At 38.1% G+C, this 19,688-nt stretch overlaps 1 protein-coding gene across 5 annotated transcripts in view; it reads left to right on the top strand.

Annotated features, from left to right (window-relative positions):
- dync1i1a (dynein cytoplasmic 1 intermediate chain 1a) overlaps positions 1-19,688 on the top strand; it is a 59,881-nt gene that overhangs the window by 12,796 nt on the left and 27,397 nt on the right. For all 5 annotated transcript variants that reach the window (XM_028036892.1, XM_028036893.1, XM_028036891.1 and 2 more), the window contains 4 exons: positions 9,488-9,583; positions 14,303-14,474; positions 16,201-16,300; positions 17,288-17,413. In XM_028036892.1, the coding sequence (XP_027892693.1) occupies positions 9,488-9,583; positions 14,303-14,474; positions 16,201-16,300; positions 17,288-17,413 (494 nt within the window). The remainder of the gene's footprint in view (positions 1-9,487; positions 9,584-14,302; positions 14,475-16,200; positions 16,301-17,287; positions 17,414-19,688) is intronic.

Here is a 19,688-nt window from a genome sequence, read left to right as displayed (position 1 = left end):
TCCCATAACCGTAAAGCTAAATGAAACACCAATGGGGAAGCATGGACCACTGGTCGACGTCTTAGCCACACAAATGGTGACACAAATACTAAGTCAGTTGGTGCCACATCATTTTATTGTTTGTTTGTTTGTTTGTTTTTTCATAGGACATTCTCGGTCTTTTGATTCATCCTCTTGACGCTCTCGCTCTGACTGGATTTTTGACAGTTTGGAAAGTTTGAAGTCATGGGTTTTAATCAGGGCCCTGCGGTGGGACTCAGAGCATGGCACGGCACGGCCATGATGGCTCATTTTAAAGATGTGGGTCTGGGTCGGGGCCAAGCCTGGGTGGCACTGCTGGAAAGAGTGTGGCGTCCTGAACAGACAGAAAGAAAGGAGAGGGAATCAGCAGCCTGCAGTACTCAGCAAAAGTTAGCCACAGACCCCTTAAAGGCCTGTAAGGGCTGCATTAATGAAAGTGGGTTATGTGTGGAATGGTGTGTGTTTATGGTGGATGCAGACTCAAACACACACATACACAAAGTCTGATCAGTGTGGGGAAGTGCGGTGAAGAGATGCATTAATCTAAATCCTGCTGTGGGTTTTTAGCTTTGCCAGTTTTGCATTAGGTCCTGCTGCTAATGTGTTGGTGTGTGGGGAATACTTTTACCCCTACTGTGGCAATCATTCCTCGATGAACCATGATGAATTTTCAATAGCGTTTCTATTAGAATAAATAATAAGGGAAAAATTGAGGAAAATTAGCAAAAATGGCTGTAAAAGATTATGAGCGCCTGGCTCTTTGTGCATCTTGGCTTTCTCTTGTAAATGAATAAAATCTACTCTTCGTGGCCCAAAACTCTTTTCTTTTTCCAACCGGTTACTCAACAAATCTCCCCACTTTGCAGGCCATTTTAGTGTGGTGCCCTCACAGTGTGATGTCTTTTCAAGAAGTTGCGACTGTGATGTCTGTCTGTGCGACGATCAGCAAGATTCCTGAGCAGGTTGGACTGGCCTTTCACCTCTCAGAAAAAGATCTGCTCGGCTTTACGAATGGATAGCTCCAAACCAGCAATTTTCCATCCTAGCGAGCTAACTGGGGTCCCTAAAATGGTTGCAGTTTTTCTCTGTGCTCAGATGGAGAATATAGCTGGTTTCAACTGTCAAAGCCTAAAGCAAGTAATACAGAATACTTGTTCTAAATCTCGAGAATATGTACAACAATAAAAAGACCTTAAAAGCACTTTTTTATGCCTATGAAATTGTTTTAAAAATGCATCTTGCATTTCTACTCCAAGGTCAATTCCGCTGCAATCGAAAAACACTTTTGCTCCAGGTCAGACAGACAGTGACGTTCCAACTTTGTTCAACTATAAATATTATTTGAATGTAGCAGTCAGATTAAATAGAGATAATCCATTTTTAAGTATTGCCACAGATTTTCTAGATTGGAGTTGGGTCTATGACATACTAACAAATAATTATTCTCAGATCTTAAAGCTCCTTCAGTGATTTTTCAGTTTCTGTAAAAAATAATTAGATTTAAAAAAAATATTGTTTTAACTTAGCTCCGTCCATGTTGATCTCCACTCTCATTTGCTCTCTGCTCTCAGCTGAAGAATGTTTTTTGCAGAGCATGATGCATCCACTACCGTGTTCAGTTTTCAGAGTTTTGCAAGTAGACCAAAAATGTTTAACTTCATTTCTGCTGTAGACAGTGTGTTGCACTTGAGTTTATTTAAGGGTATTGGGTAAAAGGAGACTGAATAGAAATGCCGGTGACAATTTTAAGAGTTTTAAGAAACGCCACATGTGTTCTTCCACTTATGCAATGCATAAAATCTCAAGAAAATACAAATTGTGTGGAACATATAAAGTTGTGAATACTTTTATTTTATTTTTTTAAAAACCCTCTAAATAGGGTTTCTTAATACTTTTTCCTGAAGTTGGGTAAATAATTTTGGAGTTTCATTCAAATTCAAGTTACTTTAAACCTCTCATTTCTTAAAATAACCGAGTTAGGATTAGAGTTACTCTTTTTTTAGGGTTAGCGTATGTTGTGTCAGGGCCACATAAGAGGAGGTTTCAAATGGGGTTGGCCTCTACAAGGCTCCCATGTTTTGGTCCTTTTAGGACCACAACATGGGAGCAACAGTTCAGCAGCCCAGAAGTTAAAGTTCTTATATGAAATCCATGCTGATTTATATGGAGTTCTAACTCTGACTAGTTTATTTTTTCTTTTGCGTTTCTCCCTGTGTGTCCTCAGTCTCCTCTTTGTTACTGAATACAACGAGTTCTGTCAACTCAAAATGTGCGTGACTCAGTTCAGTAGTCACCTCCATGCTGCCGTGATAAGTCAGCAGCTCTGCCCCCCTCGCTGTATTTGATGACAAGCGGTGCTCATTCTCATCCTCCCTTTTACACAAACACCCACAGCTCTTTGATAACTGCTCCAGGCATGCGCTAACGCATTTCAACACCAACACCCGACTGTGGATTGGGTTCAGAATCAAGGTTTAGCTGACGCTTTGATCCCTAACCAAACAGAACACATGCCAACACTTTATTGCTCTGACGCATCACGCCATTGTGCTTCATGTACTAGCTGAAGAGGAGCAATAGACGGTCGGCGTCTTTTATATGCAGCCAATATCTTTCCCCTCACACGCGCTGAGGTAACCTCCAACTGAGAAATAGTACAACATGTTTAAGCTAATGAAACTCCCAGCAGTTGATCAGTCTTCATTAAGATTGTTTTTACTTTAATCCACAAACAGATCAGCCCGTCTCTCTCAGCTGTATTATTTCAATCATCTACTTAGCAGAATTCACTATATGTAGAGTTAATCACTCTCAGCAGGGTAGCTGAATGCATCATATCGCTATACTGGTTTTAGTTTTGATTATGGTGAGCATTTGCCCTGGTTGGGTCTCCATAAGCCTTTGTAATACCACAAGATTTGTTTCTGTCCAGAAAAGGAGAGAGTCAGATTGCAGATGAAAGAGTTTTTCACTGTGTGGTTTTGGACCCTGAACTACTCTCTTTGAGATTGACAAATTTTGGCATTGTTCTGTCTATTGGGGAAAAAAATAAGTCAGTGAGTATGTATATTTAAGTTGTCTTCTGATCTAAATGTGGACATAAACTCTTAGTAAACGTACGCACAAAATTAAAATAATCTTGAAACATTCTAAGTTTCTTTACATCTTACTTCCAGTGACATAGCAATCTGCAATCTTTTGAAATAGTTTCGAGTAATTGGTCTTTCAGCTTTCTTTTGACATTGGATGCTTTTGTAAACCTCCACATGACCATTTCGAGAAGACTTGGTCTTTACAATGATAGATATAATAAATAATTATTGAGTCAAACCTCTTAATCAGTATTACATGACTCCAGAATTTAAAATATGTGCTTGATAGAAAATAAATCAGTTTGGTTGAAATCCAGCAAAAGTTTTCTAACCATTGTGCGACAGGAAAAAGTTGTTACTTTTGATGTTTATTTTACATTTCTAATTTTCAAATACTGAACTGATCCCATTTAAAATCATTTCACATTTTTATCCCAGACCACATTCTGCATTGAACATAATGGTTTATCATTGTTCTTTAAGGTTTTTTCATATAATTGCGTTTTAAACAACTTTCCTTGATATCTGAATTGGTTTATTCAATTAGTGTCTGACAAATATTACACATATCAGAAACTTTTGATTTAACAGAGCAACCACATCTGTTTCTTACAAGTTTGGTTAAAAACACATTAGTTTAATAACTAGTTTCCAGAGAAAATTAATTATTCACAGTTGAATGTTTATAATGGCAAGATTTTACCATTTTCTTTGCATCCAGTTGGTAACTTTCTTTTGGTCAGGTGGCATACTGTTTAATTGTATTTTTTTGCAAAACTCTGTGAGGGGCCAGAAAACTATTAGTGAATAAAAACAATAGTGTTTTATATTTGGTCAGTTAGTAGCACTGCTACCTTACATTAAGAAGGTCCCAGGTTTAAATCCTGTGCTGGGATTTTCTGCATGGAGTTTGCATGTTCTCTTCATCCATGTGTGGTCCTTTCCACGTATTTATCATGGTCGCAATGCCCACCTATGTTTTTGTTAATTATTCACGCCAGATTACAATCGTGCAGGAAACTTTAAACACAATCGCTATGAGTGAACAAACACCGCATAATATGCTACACTTTAGTTAGATGCTGCAACTGGAACTGCAAAACTTCCTAGGCTTTTACGGTTAGACTGCTTTGCATAACAGCAGTCATTAGAAATGCATTTGCATTACCTCATTATGGCAGTAAAGATTCATATTGATGAGCCATTTACTTTCAGGCTCTGCTGTTTTGGTTTTGTTGACGGGGATATCAATAACATGGACAAGCTGGATTCAAAATAATATTTTACTTCCAGGATTAGGATTGTTGAAGTTTATAATTATACTATTTTTGTTAAAGCTTCTGCCAGTGCTTAAGTCTCCTTATAATGTTGGAGCCCTAATAACAAACATTTCAAAGTTCCTTCTTGTTTTCTGAAAATGCAAGCTGGCTAATTTGGATTCATATTTGATTATCAGTTGAAACAGACCCAGTCAGTAAGAATCCACCATAGCTGATTTTAGGAAAGTTTTTGAACGTACATCCTCACAACATGCAAAAGTGAACAAAGAAATCCTGTGTTGTGTCATGCAAGACCTAACATTAGCATCTTGCATCCTAAAATTAGTTGTTGTAATAAAAAGATGTCATTATCCTACTACACTGAAATGTTAAGTTATAGCAGGTATGCAGATTAGAAACAAAAATGTACTATTTAATATTTTTTAGTAATTACTAACAGCAGCCAGTACAACAAAACAAATCCTAAACTTAATAGGGAGAGTGGCCCAAATTCAAATCAACCAAACCAAAGTGCTGGTAGAAAAACAGGAACTGACACAGGATTAAGGAATCAGAGAGCTGCTTATGCTTGGAAGGTGATTACTGGAACAAGACAGGTGAGTGATTGCATATGGGGAACAGCTGTGAGAGGTGCGCAGCACAAAGGTACTGAAGAAAAGAACAGAGCAAAATGGACACAGGGCAATCTAGGGATGAATAAGGAAGAACTAAAGAATCAGAGAGATGAGTAAAAGTCAGTAAAAACGCTGAAGAATGAGAACGCAAAACTCTGATAAAACTAAACCACAAGTCATGACAGTATTCCCTTTAAAACTCTTTCTTCCTTTTCAAACTACAGTGTCTCTAAGTAGAGTTTCCTCCAACATTTGTTTAAGCATGTAACATTTGTAAAGGCACTTAGTTTCCCTGTTTTACTTAGACTGTTACCCGATTTAGAACAATCAAAAGCAGCACCCTCATTTACTGGCTCAACATTGCTATTTTAAAATCCTTAACTTCTTTTGAAATTAGTGCATCTTTTGGAGCGGTAGTAATTTGGGTATGTTTTCAACAATATCTATACATTACATTTAATACATTTTTAAATTTACGTTTTGCTTTTGTAAGTTGGTGAGAGTGTCCTGAAACTTTTAATTCACTGGCTTATGAATATGACTTGACACTAAGGCACATTTCTTTTAGCAACTGTGCGAAATGGGAAAGACATTCAAATAAGGCAGTGGCGTGTTTATCTTCATAAATTAAGAAACAGGACTGCAGGAAAACAGCTATTCGTTAATGTTCTGTCTCTTTAAGGCTTTTTGTACATTTTAACCAGAGATGTGCCTTATTTCATACAAACAGCTTTACCAACAGAAAAATTTATTGCAATTAAAGTTTCTAGAGCTCATAAACAAGCCCTTATTTTATCAGTAGTAGACGTCATGCTAGTTGAATGTTTAGCCGTTACACATTAACATTCACCCCGCAAAAATAACGTGACCTCACACATTCCCAAAACACCTCAAAATGTGGTGCAATCGGATCTCAGTGTGTCTTAGAGGTTTTTAATCCCTTACTTGAGACCATTCGTTCGTGGTGAGGTTACGTGAGGCGTTAAACAGCAAGTTCCTTTTTCTAAAATTGAGTATGTGAGATATTTTTGCTTTAGGTAACAATAGGTAATTTTTTTTCTTTCTTTTCAGATTGGTCTGACAAAATATTTGTTGCTGCACCAAAGCGAGTTGTTTGAATCAATCCTAGGTGTGTGGATGGTGTGTGTATGCTCTCTTTTACCCCTTGATGTGTGTGTGTATGTTGTATATATCTCCTTCATGCCTGCTGGGCTGCTCTGAATTGACTGGACCCGGCCAGCATGAGTAAGCAGCTGGGAGAAGATTGAAGCAGCCAGATGCAGACGCTCGGGCCGCCGAGGATATCATTACCTCGGGCGTGTAGCCGGCCAAAACGGGAGCCCCCAAGTGGTGTTTCATCAAGGTGGACCCCCCGTCTGCGTTGAGCGGGGAGGATACCAGTTAAACGGTTGTCCCGCCGCGAGGAGAGGTATTAAGCGGCAGGTAGAGAAAGGAAAGGGACTAGAATAAGGTGGAAACAGGAAGGTGTGCCGATACTTAGGGATAGCAGGCAGACACATTCACACTGTGAGATTGTCTCTTATAATTTCCCTTCACTGCTTCTTTTACAATGCAATATGAAACCATGTGGATCCTCTCTGTGTGTTTTGCTTCAACACTTTACATAAAGGTTTGTGCTCAATATTTCTATTATCTCCTCTCTTTTGCCCGTTTATGCTCGACTATCTGAACGCACGTAAGGGAGAGAAAAAAAAACACATTTCTGAAAGCATCCACTGAAGGGAAATAGTGGAGATATTTTTGGTGCGGGACTGTGACAGAACTGCTTGATGCATGGCCATTGGCAGAGACATCAGCAGTATCTTCGTACGGGAATTGGACCGTCTCCCCTCCGTGAGGTAACCCATAGGCCATGAATCAAGCTCCTTTGCTCCAGACTCCTGTGGTCCCACGGACTGACAGTTTGACCGCTCCTCAATGTGGTCTCCCTCCTCTCCTCACACTCCTCCCATCCCCATCACCACACATTCCAACCACCGGACCAGTCACATAAGGTCAAGAAAATAGAGAATAGTAGCTGTGTGTAATGTATCTTCCTGCTTTCCTTTTTTTTCACATCCTGAAGCTTTTCAGATTAATAACCGCAGTTTGTTGAGGGGAAAATGATTGACAGATGCGCAAAAATCTCCACACCAGAGAGAAATAACACTTTTTAAAAGGAAGCAGGAGAGAAAAAAGGCTGAAAATAGTACTACTGCTGTGTGCACTGGTAAAATCTGTTTTAGCTGCTCAGACATGAAGTTAGTCTGGCAGTCTGCCTGTCTGTGTTTCTCTGGCCTCTCCTCCTCACTGGTGGGTCACTGGTGTTTGGATCAGGACTACTGGCTGTTAACCACCAACTTGGATCCAGGCTGAACACCATGTATTTGATTTAGCTTAGTCATTTATTATGTACACAGAATGAAAATTAAAGTCATATATCAAGCCTGTTTTAATGGAAGAAGTAAAGGCAAAAAACAGACATAGACAGAGTTAAGGAAGGATGTGCTGTGGAAGCTAATATTATAATAAAATCAAGGATTTATCACACTGATAACCAAGCTTCTGGGTTGGTCACATGATGCAGAAACAATTTTTAATAGAGTTTCTTTGGGTTCTGAAAAAAGTTTGTTGAATTTCAGTGTTTTCCAGGACTGGATAAGCAGGGCCGAATTTACAGAGATGTAGATCCCTGGGCTGGAGATAGTTTTAGTGCCCTATCCAATAAAAATATATTCTAAGGCAAATTACACAACATTAAAACTATATGAACTGATGTATGGTAAGAGTAATACGTCCATGTTGTTCCTAAGAGAATATTCTAACTTCATAATTTTCAAACAACTGATTACTGTTTAGTCATAAAAATATTTTTACAACACACCAAATATGGGCCTATGACTCTTAGACTCTTAGCCTATGTACTTAGATAAAGTACAATGTCTTAAAAACATGCATTTGTTAAAAAAAAAAAAGTATATGCCTTCCGTCCCCTAAAAAAGTGGGACCCTTGGCTATTACCTCTGTAAGGCCCTTCTAAAGTCTGGGTCAGTGCATATGGGAAGAGAAAACAGTTAGAAAATTGTTTGTATTTCCAGATCGTCCATCCATCCAGCTGTCAAAGGAAACTTTTTTAAGTCAAGTTATTAGGCAATAGATGATACTAGAGGTACAGTGTGATTGGATATCCATCCATCCATCCATCCATGTTTTTATGTGAAATTTCCACTGGAATTAATAAGGTAAATTCATTCGTTCATTCATTCATTATCCTATGGTCCAAAAAAGGCAATCAAAGGGTTAAAATTGTATTGTTTTTTATACATTCAAAATTTTTGTAGAGACCCTGAATTAAATCAAAGCAGGATGTTTATGAAAAGCTTAGCTCAGTGCAAATGATAAAGAGACAGTTGAGTAAAAGTAGCCCTTGAGTGAGTGGTTTTATCAGTGCCCTAGGCCGTACTCCAGCTGAGTTAAACACACTCTGACATGTCGGGGTGTGCATGTGTCTGCGCGCAGCATTTCTGAGGGTGTGATGTAGTCACTTCCTCCCACTGGACTGAGCAACTGTTGTCAGCTCGACCCTGCCAGTTAACCCCTCGCCACCCCTGGCACCGCGGGCGAGGGCCCCCGCTTGCCTGTGTGTGAGAGAGAGAAAGCCAGATTGTGTGTGTGTCTGGCGTGCGCGCCGGCGGACCACAGGTGTCTGGTCGCGGTGTCAGGGTGTTAAGAGGTCTTTGGAGAGGGCCCCCCGACTATCGGCATCTGTTTCAGAGGGAGGGCACTGCCGAAACGAGGAGAGGTTGGCGAAGGTTACCTACACAGACCCTGAGGGGAGGCAGGGGCAGTAGCTGACAAGCAGGTGCCTGTGTTGACAGTAACCCTTCATAGTTGAACCCAAGACGCACACACACGCTGCACTGACTTCAGTATAAATCCTGGAGAGTCAAACATAATTGCGGAGCCTGATTAGAGTAAACGCAGAGGGAATCCCCTCTTACACACACACATACACATCACAGGATCTCTATTCCAGCGGGTCGAAGGTCAAGAGTGGAAGAGGAAAGCGCTCAGGACTTACATTTCCTGCGGACTGTGTGTGTTTGTGATTTGGGTTTGCATTGACCAGTACGCTCAATCATGTAGGCCATTTATGACCAATCGAAACATTCAAAAGCAGGTTCCCTTTGAAATATCTGTTCCCACTGCAAAGTACCTTAACTTACACATGTAACTGAAAGTGAGCTGGATTCATGCTTCAACTACAAGCACCTCTCTGTTTGTAAATGCAACCCATTTGGGGTGAATGTTAGTCAGGTGTACCGACGCATGTCTGGGAATGATTATTTTGTTAAGAAGCAGGGGGAGGAGACACACAGAGGGAGGTCGGGGAAAATTGGAACAGCTGTTGATTAACATGAGTGCTCTCTCGCTTGTTTTTCTTTTTTTTTCTTCTTCTTCTTCCTTTACTCTCTTTCAGTTGAAGAGGAAGAGGAAGATGAAGACATGCTAGAGGCAAAGCCAGGCCCGGAGGCCGAGCTGCGGGATGAAGACGACAACAAGGAGAGCAAAGATGGTATGGAGAATATCTGAAAAATGCACAAAAGTTTGAATTATGGTTACTATTGACTTCTTTATTTACTCCAACAATAGTGGTGAAAATGCAGACAGTTTGTGTTCACTGCTGCAAAACGCTACCCCACATTCACAAACAAATAAGTTGATGTTAAGAAAGATGACATAAAAAAGTAAGAATAAAATAAAGAACTCTATTAAATTTGAACATAAAGGTAAAAGAAACGAAGAGATGGGGAAGTAAAATATCAAACATAATAATAACATCTCTGCTTCTACAGTTATTTGAAACTAATCTCTAGTGTACCAGAGTATACACATCCTACTCCAGTGTTGTTTAAGCAAAGATGGAGGTCAAATGGTTTTGGAAAAACCTCCAGCTATACATAAAAACACCTCAAATGCAATACTGATGAAGTTTCTTTTTATCACCATCGTATATATTTTCTTTAGCCACAGCAGCGAATAAAACTCTTTCATAACTTTGAGCTGAGGCAGTACATTTTTTAAAATTATTATTTCCTTTATTTAACCAGGTAAACCCCGTTGAGATCTAGATCTCATTTTCAAGAGGGACCTGGGCAAAAGGATTTGCAATACATAGCAACCTGGTTACAAGATAAAAACAATTAATACATATGCACAAGTATAAAACAATAAAAACAATTTAAAAACAATGACACTGTTTCATAGAATCTTGTTGCCTATCTTTAAGAACTGCTCGAAATAAGTCCAGTGAAATCATTTCCGACATCTTAAGTTCAGACTGCAACTGATTCCACGCTGTGGGGGCAAAACACTGAATGCCTGCTTCCCTTTTTTCAGTTCGAAAGCGTGGGACATGCAGAAGAATAATGTTATTGGAGCGAAGAGAACGAGAACTGACAGTTCTATGTAGGAGAGTGGATAAATATGCTGGGGTTAGACCGAGTAGAGATTTATACATCAGGATCATTAAATGATTGATTATTAGATTGTTGTAGCTTATGTTTGGAAGCAGCACAATATCTTCTTACTATCCAGTTGTTTTATTGCTATTCTATTGCAGCATTTTTCCATCATATTTATTGCTAAGCTTAAAATATATGTTATACTTAGCAATTTTTTTAATGAATAAAATGTAAACAATAAAGTTAAATTCAATTAACTTCAAATTGATTCAAATTAATTAAGTTTAAACTCAAAGTTAAGTTGGATATGACATTGTATACTTGAAATAATCTCTGTTTGTGTAACTTTATGTGGAAGTGTGATTTAAGGGGTAGAGAACTCTCCCTCCTCCAACAGCTCGATAAGTTGTTTAAATGAAGGGGATTTCCCACTGAATTTTCAGTTTTTTGAACAAAGACGAAGTAGACCGTTTGGATTTTTTTCTCATCTTTTAGCTTGGTGCCAGAAGAGCATGAACAACTCTCATTAAAAAAAAACTGCTGTTTTCAAACAGTCTGTAGCATGACAATTAACCTACTTTGGTAGAAATCTTGTCAAGTTTAGCCTCTCAGGCCCTCAGCTGTAATATTGTGTGCAATACAGTTGAAAACATAACTTTCTTGCATAATTTATTTTCCTAATATCACAGTGCAGAAAAAAAACTGTTGTTTTTTTTTAAAATAATAGTGTTAATATTAACCTGAGTTCTCTTGCTTCCAAGTAGTACAACATTAAAAACCGACAAACAAAAATATATGATAATACTTGTAATACCTGTAATAGAAAGATCTTGTATCAAAATGAGCTTTCTGAAGAACACACTGGGAGTGGTGGAAGCTAACAAGCACTTTTTTGATGCTGCTGCACAACAGACACAAAATCTCATGCTTTTATTTCCCCTCTGATCGGAACATTTTGATACTGAATTTTAAATGACTAAAGTTAGCTAAAACAGACAGTGAACACCTCATTAGCTGTTGGCTCACACTGCTCTTTGAAACAATCTCAGGATGATATGACATTTTTCTACTACGGGTCAGGGAACCTTTACTTATAATGACAGAACATCAGCTCAAAAAATGAATAACTAACCCTTGTTGATGAGATCAGCACGATTGTTGTTGTATTTACAAACTGTCCGATTTAAGGTTTCTAAAAGAGCTTAAATAATCAACTGGCATAAATTCTGGTATATTTAAGATTGTCCTATCTGTAGAGATTGTCATAACTAATTTCATAGGTTTTTATGGTTTATAGGTTAATCTAAATCATTGCAACATTAGATTATTTAAATAACATTGTGTGATAATACCTGTAATCTTTGACATCCCATCTTATCTTTCTAGACTTGATGTGTGATAAATAACTCCGCAAAAATAATACTTTTTAAAAAGAACAAAATATACAACAAATTTTCATTTTCTATTTTTTTTGTGTTCCTTCCACTTTCTTCATCGACATTTTTGACATATTTTGGGAGGAATTTTAAAATATATATCACATTGTTATTATAGATTACAGCAAAGACAAAAGCTCTCATTCTTTACCCTTCAGTCTTCCTCCCTCTCAGCTTCTTGCATGTTGCTGGTGAGTCTGTGATGAAACGTGGCTGCTCATGTGTGACACTTTTTTTTTTTTAGCCCAGTCAGTGGCTGTATCTGATTGGAGGGAGGGGGTAGGTTACAGTTGAGGTTGAGGTTAAGGAGGGTCCGCCATATCAGCTCCATGGCATGTGGGGGTCAGCGCTGATTAAAAACCTGTCACTTGACCCTCTGGCCACATTTCAAAGGAAAAAGTGTTTTCGTGTGCAAGGTTTGTGTAGTTTACAATAGAAAAAAAAAGACACAAGGCCTTTGGGGTGTATTAATATACTAGATATAATAAAGCTTTAGATGTATGTTCAGTTGAATAAAGTGAATAATTTTTTTGGCTGCAGCAAATAGGAGACAAACACATGCACACGTTCGTAAACACACAATCATCCGTCTCATCCTGGCCTATTAGAAGGCCTGGCCTTTGATCTGTGCCACTCGATTCACTGGGTCTTTTCTGACAACTCATAAGAACATACAAAGGGATGAGGGGATCAAAGTCAAGAGGCAGGGGGAAAGGTCGATACATGTGTGTCTGCATGCATGCGTGTCTGTGTGTAAAAGGCCGTGTGCGCTTAGGGGACAGTGACTTCAAAAACCGGACGCCTTGCTGTGCAGCCATTACGTTCAAAGGGAGGCGGGCCGCTCACAGGGCTTTGTTTTTCTCTTGTTTATGAAGTTCTCGCTGAAGGACTTTACTTGGAAACATCCATTAAAACTGTCTGTAGTTTATGATGTTCTGGTTCTGGTTTTCATTGAGATAAAGAGAATGCTAATCTGTTGGAAGAAGTAAAGAGGACAGTGCTTTGGTTTTTTTGTTTGTTTTCTAAAACAAATGCTAGCAATGGTATTTTTAATTAAAACTGTAAATCAGTCAAGTTTTTTTTTCAGGCTTTACTTCATTTGGTTTTGCTTTCTCAAATTAATAAGTTTTCATGTGACGCAGTTGTCACTTATCTGTCTCCTAGAAGTGGGAGTGTGGCAAAATAATGTAGCTCCAAAAAACTAGGAATCCTCGTTTCCCACAATTACAGTAAAAGTTTCAAATAAAAACTATTTAAAAGATTCTATCATTACCGTTCAGTCCAGGTTTAACCAGTGTATATGTTGAGAATTAAAAGTGGCCTGAATCCCAAACTGTGTAATAACAAATTTGTATAGTGTCTAACAATCTAGTATATGTTTAACAAGTTTTTTTTGTTTTTTTTTAGCTAAGTGCATTGCCTGGCTTCATTTTATTCCACTAACATAGAAATTGATCCTACTGTATTTTTCACTTTGTTATTTTCTATCACACTGTTGCCACAATTTTTTTTTCCATGGTTACTTGGGCTCCTTATTTAACTAACCAGTGTGGTGAGCACAAAGTTTAGGTTCTCACTAAACTCTGTGAACCAAACAGAACAACTCAGCAACTACTTTCTCAAAGTAAGAATTTCAAGCATATATTAATATAATGTCATTCTTAAAGTGCTAATCCCTTTTACAGGGCCTAATATACTAGCTTACAATTACTTTACCAGACCAAGCTGTAGCGCAGCAACAACTGAGTGAGACAAACTTCACTCTAATGAGAATATGGTATTTTGATTAAGAGCAGCCTTTGACTATTAGATTGGTGTGAAAGTGTCACATCTGGTTGCTTAGAGATTCATAACACATAACTAGAGACTAGTTTTAATATGGTCAGCATGCCTCTCCACTCAAGGTGACAACATGTTTTTGGGTGGTGGAAAGAAGGAGAAGAGTGAGTAGTGGGTAGAAGAAAAGGTTATATCTCTGTTACACCCGGTAACAGTGTAAAGAAACCAGTGTTTCTTTTACTTATGTCTTAAAATATAATAAGTTTTGTTTTTTTTCCCACAATGCTATAATGGGTTTTTATTTAATTCTATCACTTTCAAGCAAGCATATAGTAAACTCTTATTAAACAGAGATTTTTGAAATATTTGTTCTATTTACAAAAACACTAAAAATAACATTTTAATTTCTTTTATGGCTTCGAGTTAGTGTCTGTTTCAAACAGAAACATTAAACAAATCGAAACCTGGGGTCACATCTGGAGAAATGCGCAATGCGCATGGGCGGAGAAGCAGCGCTGATTGTGTGGATTCTGGGTGAAATACGAACAAGATATTGTACGAGTTTTCAGTGTTTTTTCCTGTTATGATGTCTTTTTTTTACTATGAATATCGTAGGTTGTTTTCCTGTTCTGCGGGAACTGACAGAAGAGGAAAGGCAACAGATCCTGCACTCGTCAGAGTTTCAAAGTTTTTTCGACTGTAGCATCCGGGTGATGGAGAGAGCGCTCGCTGAGGACAGTGACATCTTATTCGACTACAGCGGCCGTGACCTTGAGGACAAAGAGGGGTGAGAATTTTTGGCAATCTAAGACGCATCCTTCAGAAATTCAAAAAAAGTTTAAATCCCATCATGAAAAATTATTTGTTCGTATTTTAGAAAATAATGGGGATGCAAAATGAATTTGGTCCGCACATGCACCTATTGATACTTTTCCAAATTGCAAATGTGCTAAAAGTGACTCACACCCACCGTGTCCCTCTTGGGGCATACGAGCTGCTTTGTTCTTTGAAAAGCATGTCTTCGTAGTGAGGTCACACTCTCAGATGGTTAAAGATTCCTGTGAAGTGGCATCCATCGCTTCTTACAGAGCGTTGTCTTGCCATCTGAGCGACTGCTTCCAAAACAGAGGTTATCAAGCCGTTGGTTGAAGTTGTTCTAGCCAGAAGTGCAAAGCTGTTTTAGGTTACTTACTGCGCTGCTATTATGGAACAACTGCTTTTACTGATTTACTTCAACTTTGACCGCTGCAGCCACAGCGAAGTATGAAGCCTGTGGTCAAATAAAGATTATGTCTAAAAGAGGCCGTAGCCCATTGCTCAAGATTGGACCTGCTATTTTTTTTTTCTCCCCAGCAATGTGCTTTTAAGAGCATAAGTACATAACCCACATTCCACTGCCTTGTTTTATTATATACAGTCTCACCCAACACTGTAAGAATGGTGCATATATATATTTTGTTAATTAGTACTCCAAAAAAATCCTGCTTGTAGTCCAGTTGCTTTGTCCTCTCAGTTTTGTCATGGATGGTTTAGACCAAGAAATAACTTCTTGTTGTACAGATTGCTGCTGTGGTCAGTGACATAACAGAACAACATGTAGTTTGACCCCAAGGAATATGCTCATCGCTGGCTGAAATTACAGACTGTAAGATGAAAAGCAAGGCACACAGTTTTCTTCCTGCTCTTTGGAAGACGTAAAACTGTTTAACCTTGTTTGGAGCCTGTGAATGGATTTTGACAATACCAATGAGGCTACACATTCTGTCTCAGTAGATACAAATTATCTATATGTAAGGAAAGAAAATAAATGCTAGTGATAGTAAAGATTCTAAAGCAGTACAGATTGTTGCAAATAATTTTATTAGTCAATGGTCAGAGGGGTTACAGTCTCAAGTTGCTAGGTGCTTTATTATGATTTTATGTGACATTAACAGAAAATGATGTGTAAGTATGTAGTGAAAGATATAGGAAAATGTTTTATTTATTTGTTTTATTCTGGGGGATTTAAAAAAAATCAACAATTAAATGTGCGGTTCAGCTACTCTTGACACATTCAACGAAAAACCAGGGCAACCAAATAGCCTTACTCGCTATTTGGAATCACCATTACTGCTAATTCTGTGTCGGTGCTTTTCTTTTGCTGTGACAGGGAAGCTGGTCAGAATTGATGAGAAGATGGGTAGAACTACGTAACAAGCAAACATGGAAGAAAACTTTAGAGGCTTAAAAAACTTGAAACAGGACCAGAGGTTTATCTTCCAGTAGAACACCAACAAACAGGCCAAGCTACATTGGAATGGAATGATTTAAAACAAAGCGTATTTAAGATATTTAGTTTGAAAAGGTCTTAGCTTTATGATCTAATGATATTATTTGGGTTGTTTCAATCTCTTCATGTACCAGCAGGTACATGCTTTTTACCTGATGTGATTTTACCTGTGTGTTTGGAAGAGGTCACAGATCTGGACTTGGTTTTGATTCACCTCAAACTTTGTCATCTTGTCTGCTTGCAGAGACTTGGGAAGCGGCTCTAGTTTGTCCTTCAGCAGACTATTCTATGATGAACACTGGTCCAAACATCGTGTTATTACCTGTCTTGACTGGTCCCCTCAGGTGAGGCCTGACATTTTTGTGTTTCAATTTATTTAAATCTCACCCAATAATGCCATATAACACTTTTACTATTTGATTAATTTCCTCTTGTTCTGTGTTTAAGATTCCCTTCACAATATTGAGCATCCACCTTTAGTTTCAGTGGCATAGGAAGACAAAATGACATGTTGAAAAACATCATCGCATGCACGCTGCAACTCTAACATGCCATGTCTACTTCACATACACACAACTTATTGACAAACACATTTATTTCAGTGATTTGGTTCATTAAGTGAAGCACACCATATAAATTAAAAGCATAGACTGATGTTTTCAATCCTTTATTTCAGTCAATTTTAATGACTTTCTGCTTACAACTAATGAAAAAATGACACAATTAGAATAATAATCATTAATCATCATCAAATAAAATATGGTTTTAAGAAAAAAATGTTTAATATCTGCTTGATGATTGTTATTTTCTGAAGGTACTTTTAATCTCACAAACAAGCCTAATCTGAACACTTATAATCTCAATCTATATAATCTCTCTGCAAATGCTTCACTCACCTCTGACCACTGGGGTGCATTCATACAGGACTGTAATTTGGATTACTGGTCAGCTGATCATTTAGTATCATAAAAGAAAAAAAATTCACGATGGCAATGTCATGAAAAAGTTACACACCTGACCATGACATACTCCACACCATTGATCCCAGTATACATGCACTATTCAAAACTCTTGAGAAAATCAAGAGTGAAATTCATAGTTAAAAACGTGACAAGACTTGATATTTCACAAAATCTGCTTCATTATCTCAAGTTTAGACCCACCTAACGCCTGTCTTTCAAAATACGAACATTGCAAGACAGGAACAACTTGACGGCAGTTTAAAGAATTATATGGATAGAGATGATCTTTCTATTGATTCTTTTTATTTAAACATGTATCTCTCTCTCTCTTTTTCTAACCCTTGTGGTTTCTTCCATTTTCTCTTGCAGTATCCTGAATTACTGGTTGCATCCTACAATAACAATGAAGATGCTCCCCACGAACCAGATGGTGTTGCCCTGGTGTGGAACACCAAATTTAAGAAGGCTACACCAGAGTACATCTTTCACTGTCAGGTACTTTAAACCTTTAAACTTACACTTACATTTTTTACACAGTACTATAGCTATTTGAGGTGTGCACAGCATCTTTTTACACTGTTCGTTAGGGTGAATTAAATTAAAGTTCTACATACATTCACCTGACATTTTAGATAGGAAAAGGCCGGTTTTAAAAAGAAACTGAGGTTTAAAGGGGAAGAAAACTCATGGGTGGTTGTGACGTTAATCGCAAATGACACAAAGAAACTTGATGGAATGAGCAAAGAGGGAGCAAGATGATTGAGGGGGAGGACCGTCAAAGGTCCCATCAAACAGGCAGGGCCGTGTAGAGATGTCTTGGTCATAAAAAGATGTGGTGTACCACTTTCTAATCCAACACTGCATGTGTGCCTGTTAGCCCACCCATGCTGATCCTCCCACAGGGACAGTGTAATAAGTCTTCCTCATACAAAACAGTGAAAATCACTTGCATTAATGTTCTACTCTGCTGTTTAAGTGATGTTAGAAATAAGCATACACTCTCTGTTTCAAGCTTTATCTACTCAGTACATGTGTACTGCATTTATGTAGACATTTCCTCCACATTATGGAGCATCTAATCCTTTTCCTGCACCATCATTTATGCTGCTGCTGAACTTCATGTGGTTGCACAGATAGAAAATAGCCATGCATTATATCGCTGTAGCATTGTGTAGAGTTTCCCTGTGGTTCTTAGATGGAATATGTTCAGTGCATGTACTTTTGACTTTATTAACAGTGTGGTTTTAGCTCATTCCGATCCGTGAATTGTCAGCATCCAGTTGTAGACAAATAAAAGGCTCAATATATCATCTATATGTTTTTTTTTCTTTTTTGCAGTTGTGTGAAACAAAGCCACCCTAGAATTTGCTTAAGCTTAACTGGTAGTGCAGGAACAAGAACCTAAAAGTCATCTTGCTTATGACATTCAGAGATGACAGTAACAGCATCATGCTTTTCTTCAGAAGGAATAGGCAAGCTAAGTTAATGGGAAGGCCGATGGAGTTGAATACAGGGCAATCCTGTAAAAAAAAAAAAAAAACTGTTAGAGGCTGCAAAAGACTGAGGACAAATTCCTGATATTTTCATAAGAAGTTTAAAAAACTGAGTCTAAAGAAAACAGAAAAAAAAGCAAGGGAGGAAGAAACAAGTAATAAAGCATAGATCATTAATTCTTCTGCCATGGTATGGGGAGAACTATGGAAAGTGAAATATTTTTTTTCCTCCTTTTCTCTTTGGTACCTTGTCCAAACAGAACTGTGGCTCTAGTTAGCTGTGGATCAGATGGCTCTTAAAGTGCAAGCATATTCTGCTGTTTAACCCGCCAAACCACAGGGTCTGGTACCTCTTCCGAACTTTTTTTTTTTGTCTTTTGACTTCCACCTCTTGTCTGTAGCAAGAATAACAGAGTCTAGCCATATGCCCCTTCTCCCCTGCATCTGTAATTATACAAGATGTTGGCTATACCCTTACAAACACGTGCCCACATGCTTTGTCACACCACATTGCTGCCATTAGCAAATACTACCAAATCCTGTTTTGTTTTCAGATTTTTCTTTACCTGATAGATGGGGAGGTAATATCTGAACTCTGTATAACTCTCTATTTCTATGTAAGCATAAAGTGGGTCTGTGGTTGAGGTTGGATTTAGCTTTGGGGTTTATTGTTTAAGACTATGATTGATTGAAGATTAAATTTTTGGGATCCCAGGTCAGGCTTCTTTCTTTCTCCCTTTCTTTCTTTCTTTTTTTCTTCCTTTCTTCCTTTCTTTCTTATCAATGTGTGTTCATAGAACAGACATAGTGTTGTAAAGCCTGAGCTTTTCAGGCAAGCAGTAAGCTTTAAAAAGTTTAAGATGGGATTAATTGGCTCATAGGTGAGGAGAGCTTAGTTGAGGGAAGTATACAGAGAAATTGAATAGAACAAGATATTCTGTGCCTTGTAAAAGTTTTACAGCGCTCCAGTGTATATGGAGCTGTACCAATCAGGTACTGCTGGCATTATGTCTCTAAAATCTTGATGTGATTGACTGTAATGAGGAGGTTTATGTTTTGGCAAAGCATCAGCATTGTTTGGGGCTGTGCGCTGTGGGAATCTAGCATAAATATTGTAGCCGTATTAAGTGGTGGTTTGTTGTTGCACTGTGTTAGACTACTTACTGAAACAGATTGTGGTTTGCGAAAACATATGTCAAATAAAAAAATGCGACTAAAATTACACTTAATGTTTTAATTCATTTTGTTCTGTATTTGTGTCTGTTACTGCAGCTGCT

Source organism: Xiphophorus couchianus, chromosome 13 (assembly GCF_001444195.1).
Source record: "Xiphophorus couchianus chromosome 13, X_couchianus-1.0, whole genome shotgun sequence".
NCBI classification, from domain to species: domain Eukaryota; kingdom Metazoa; phylum Chordata; class Actinopteri; order Cyprinodontiformes; family Poeciliidae; genus Xiphophorus; species Xiphophorus couchianus.
This window is presented reverse-complemented; position numbering and strand designations above follow the sequence as displayed.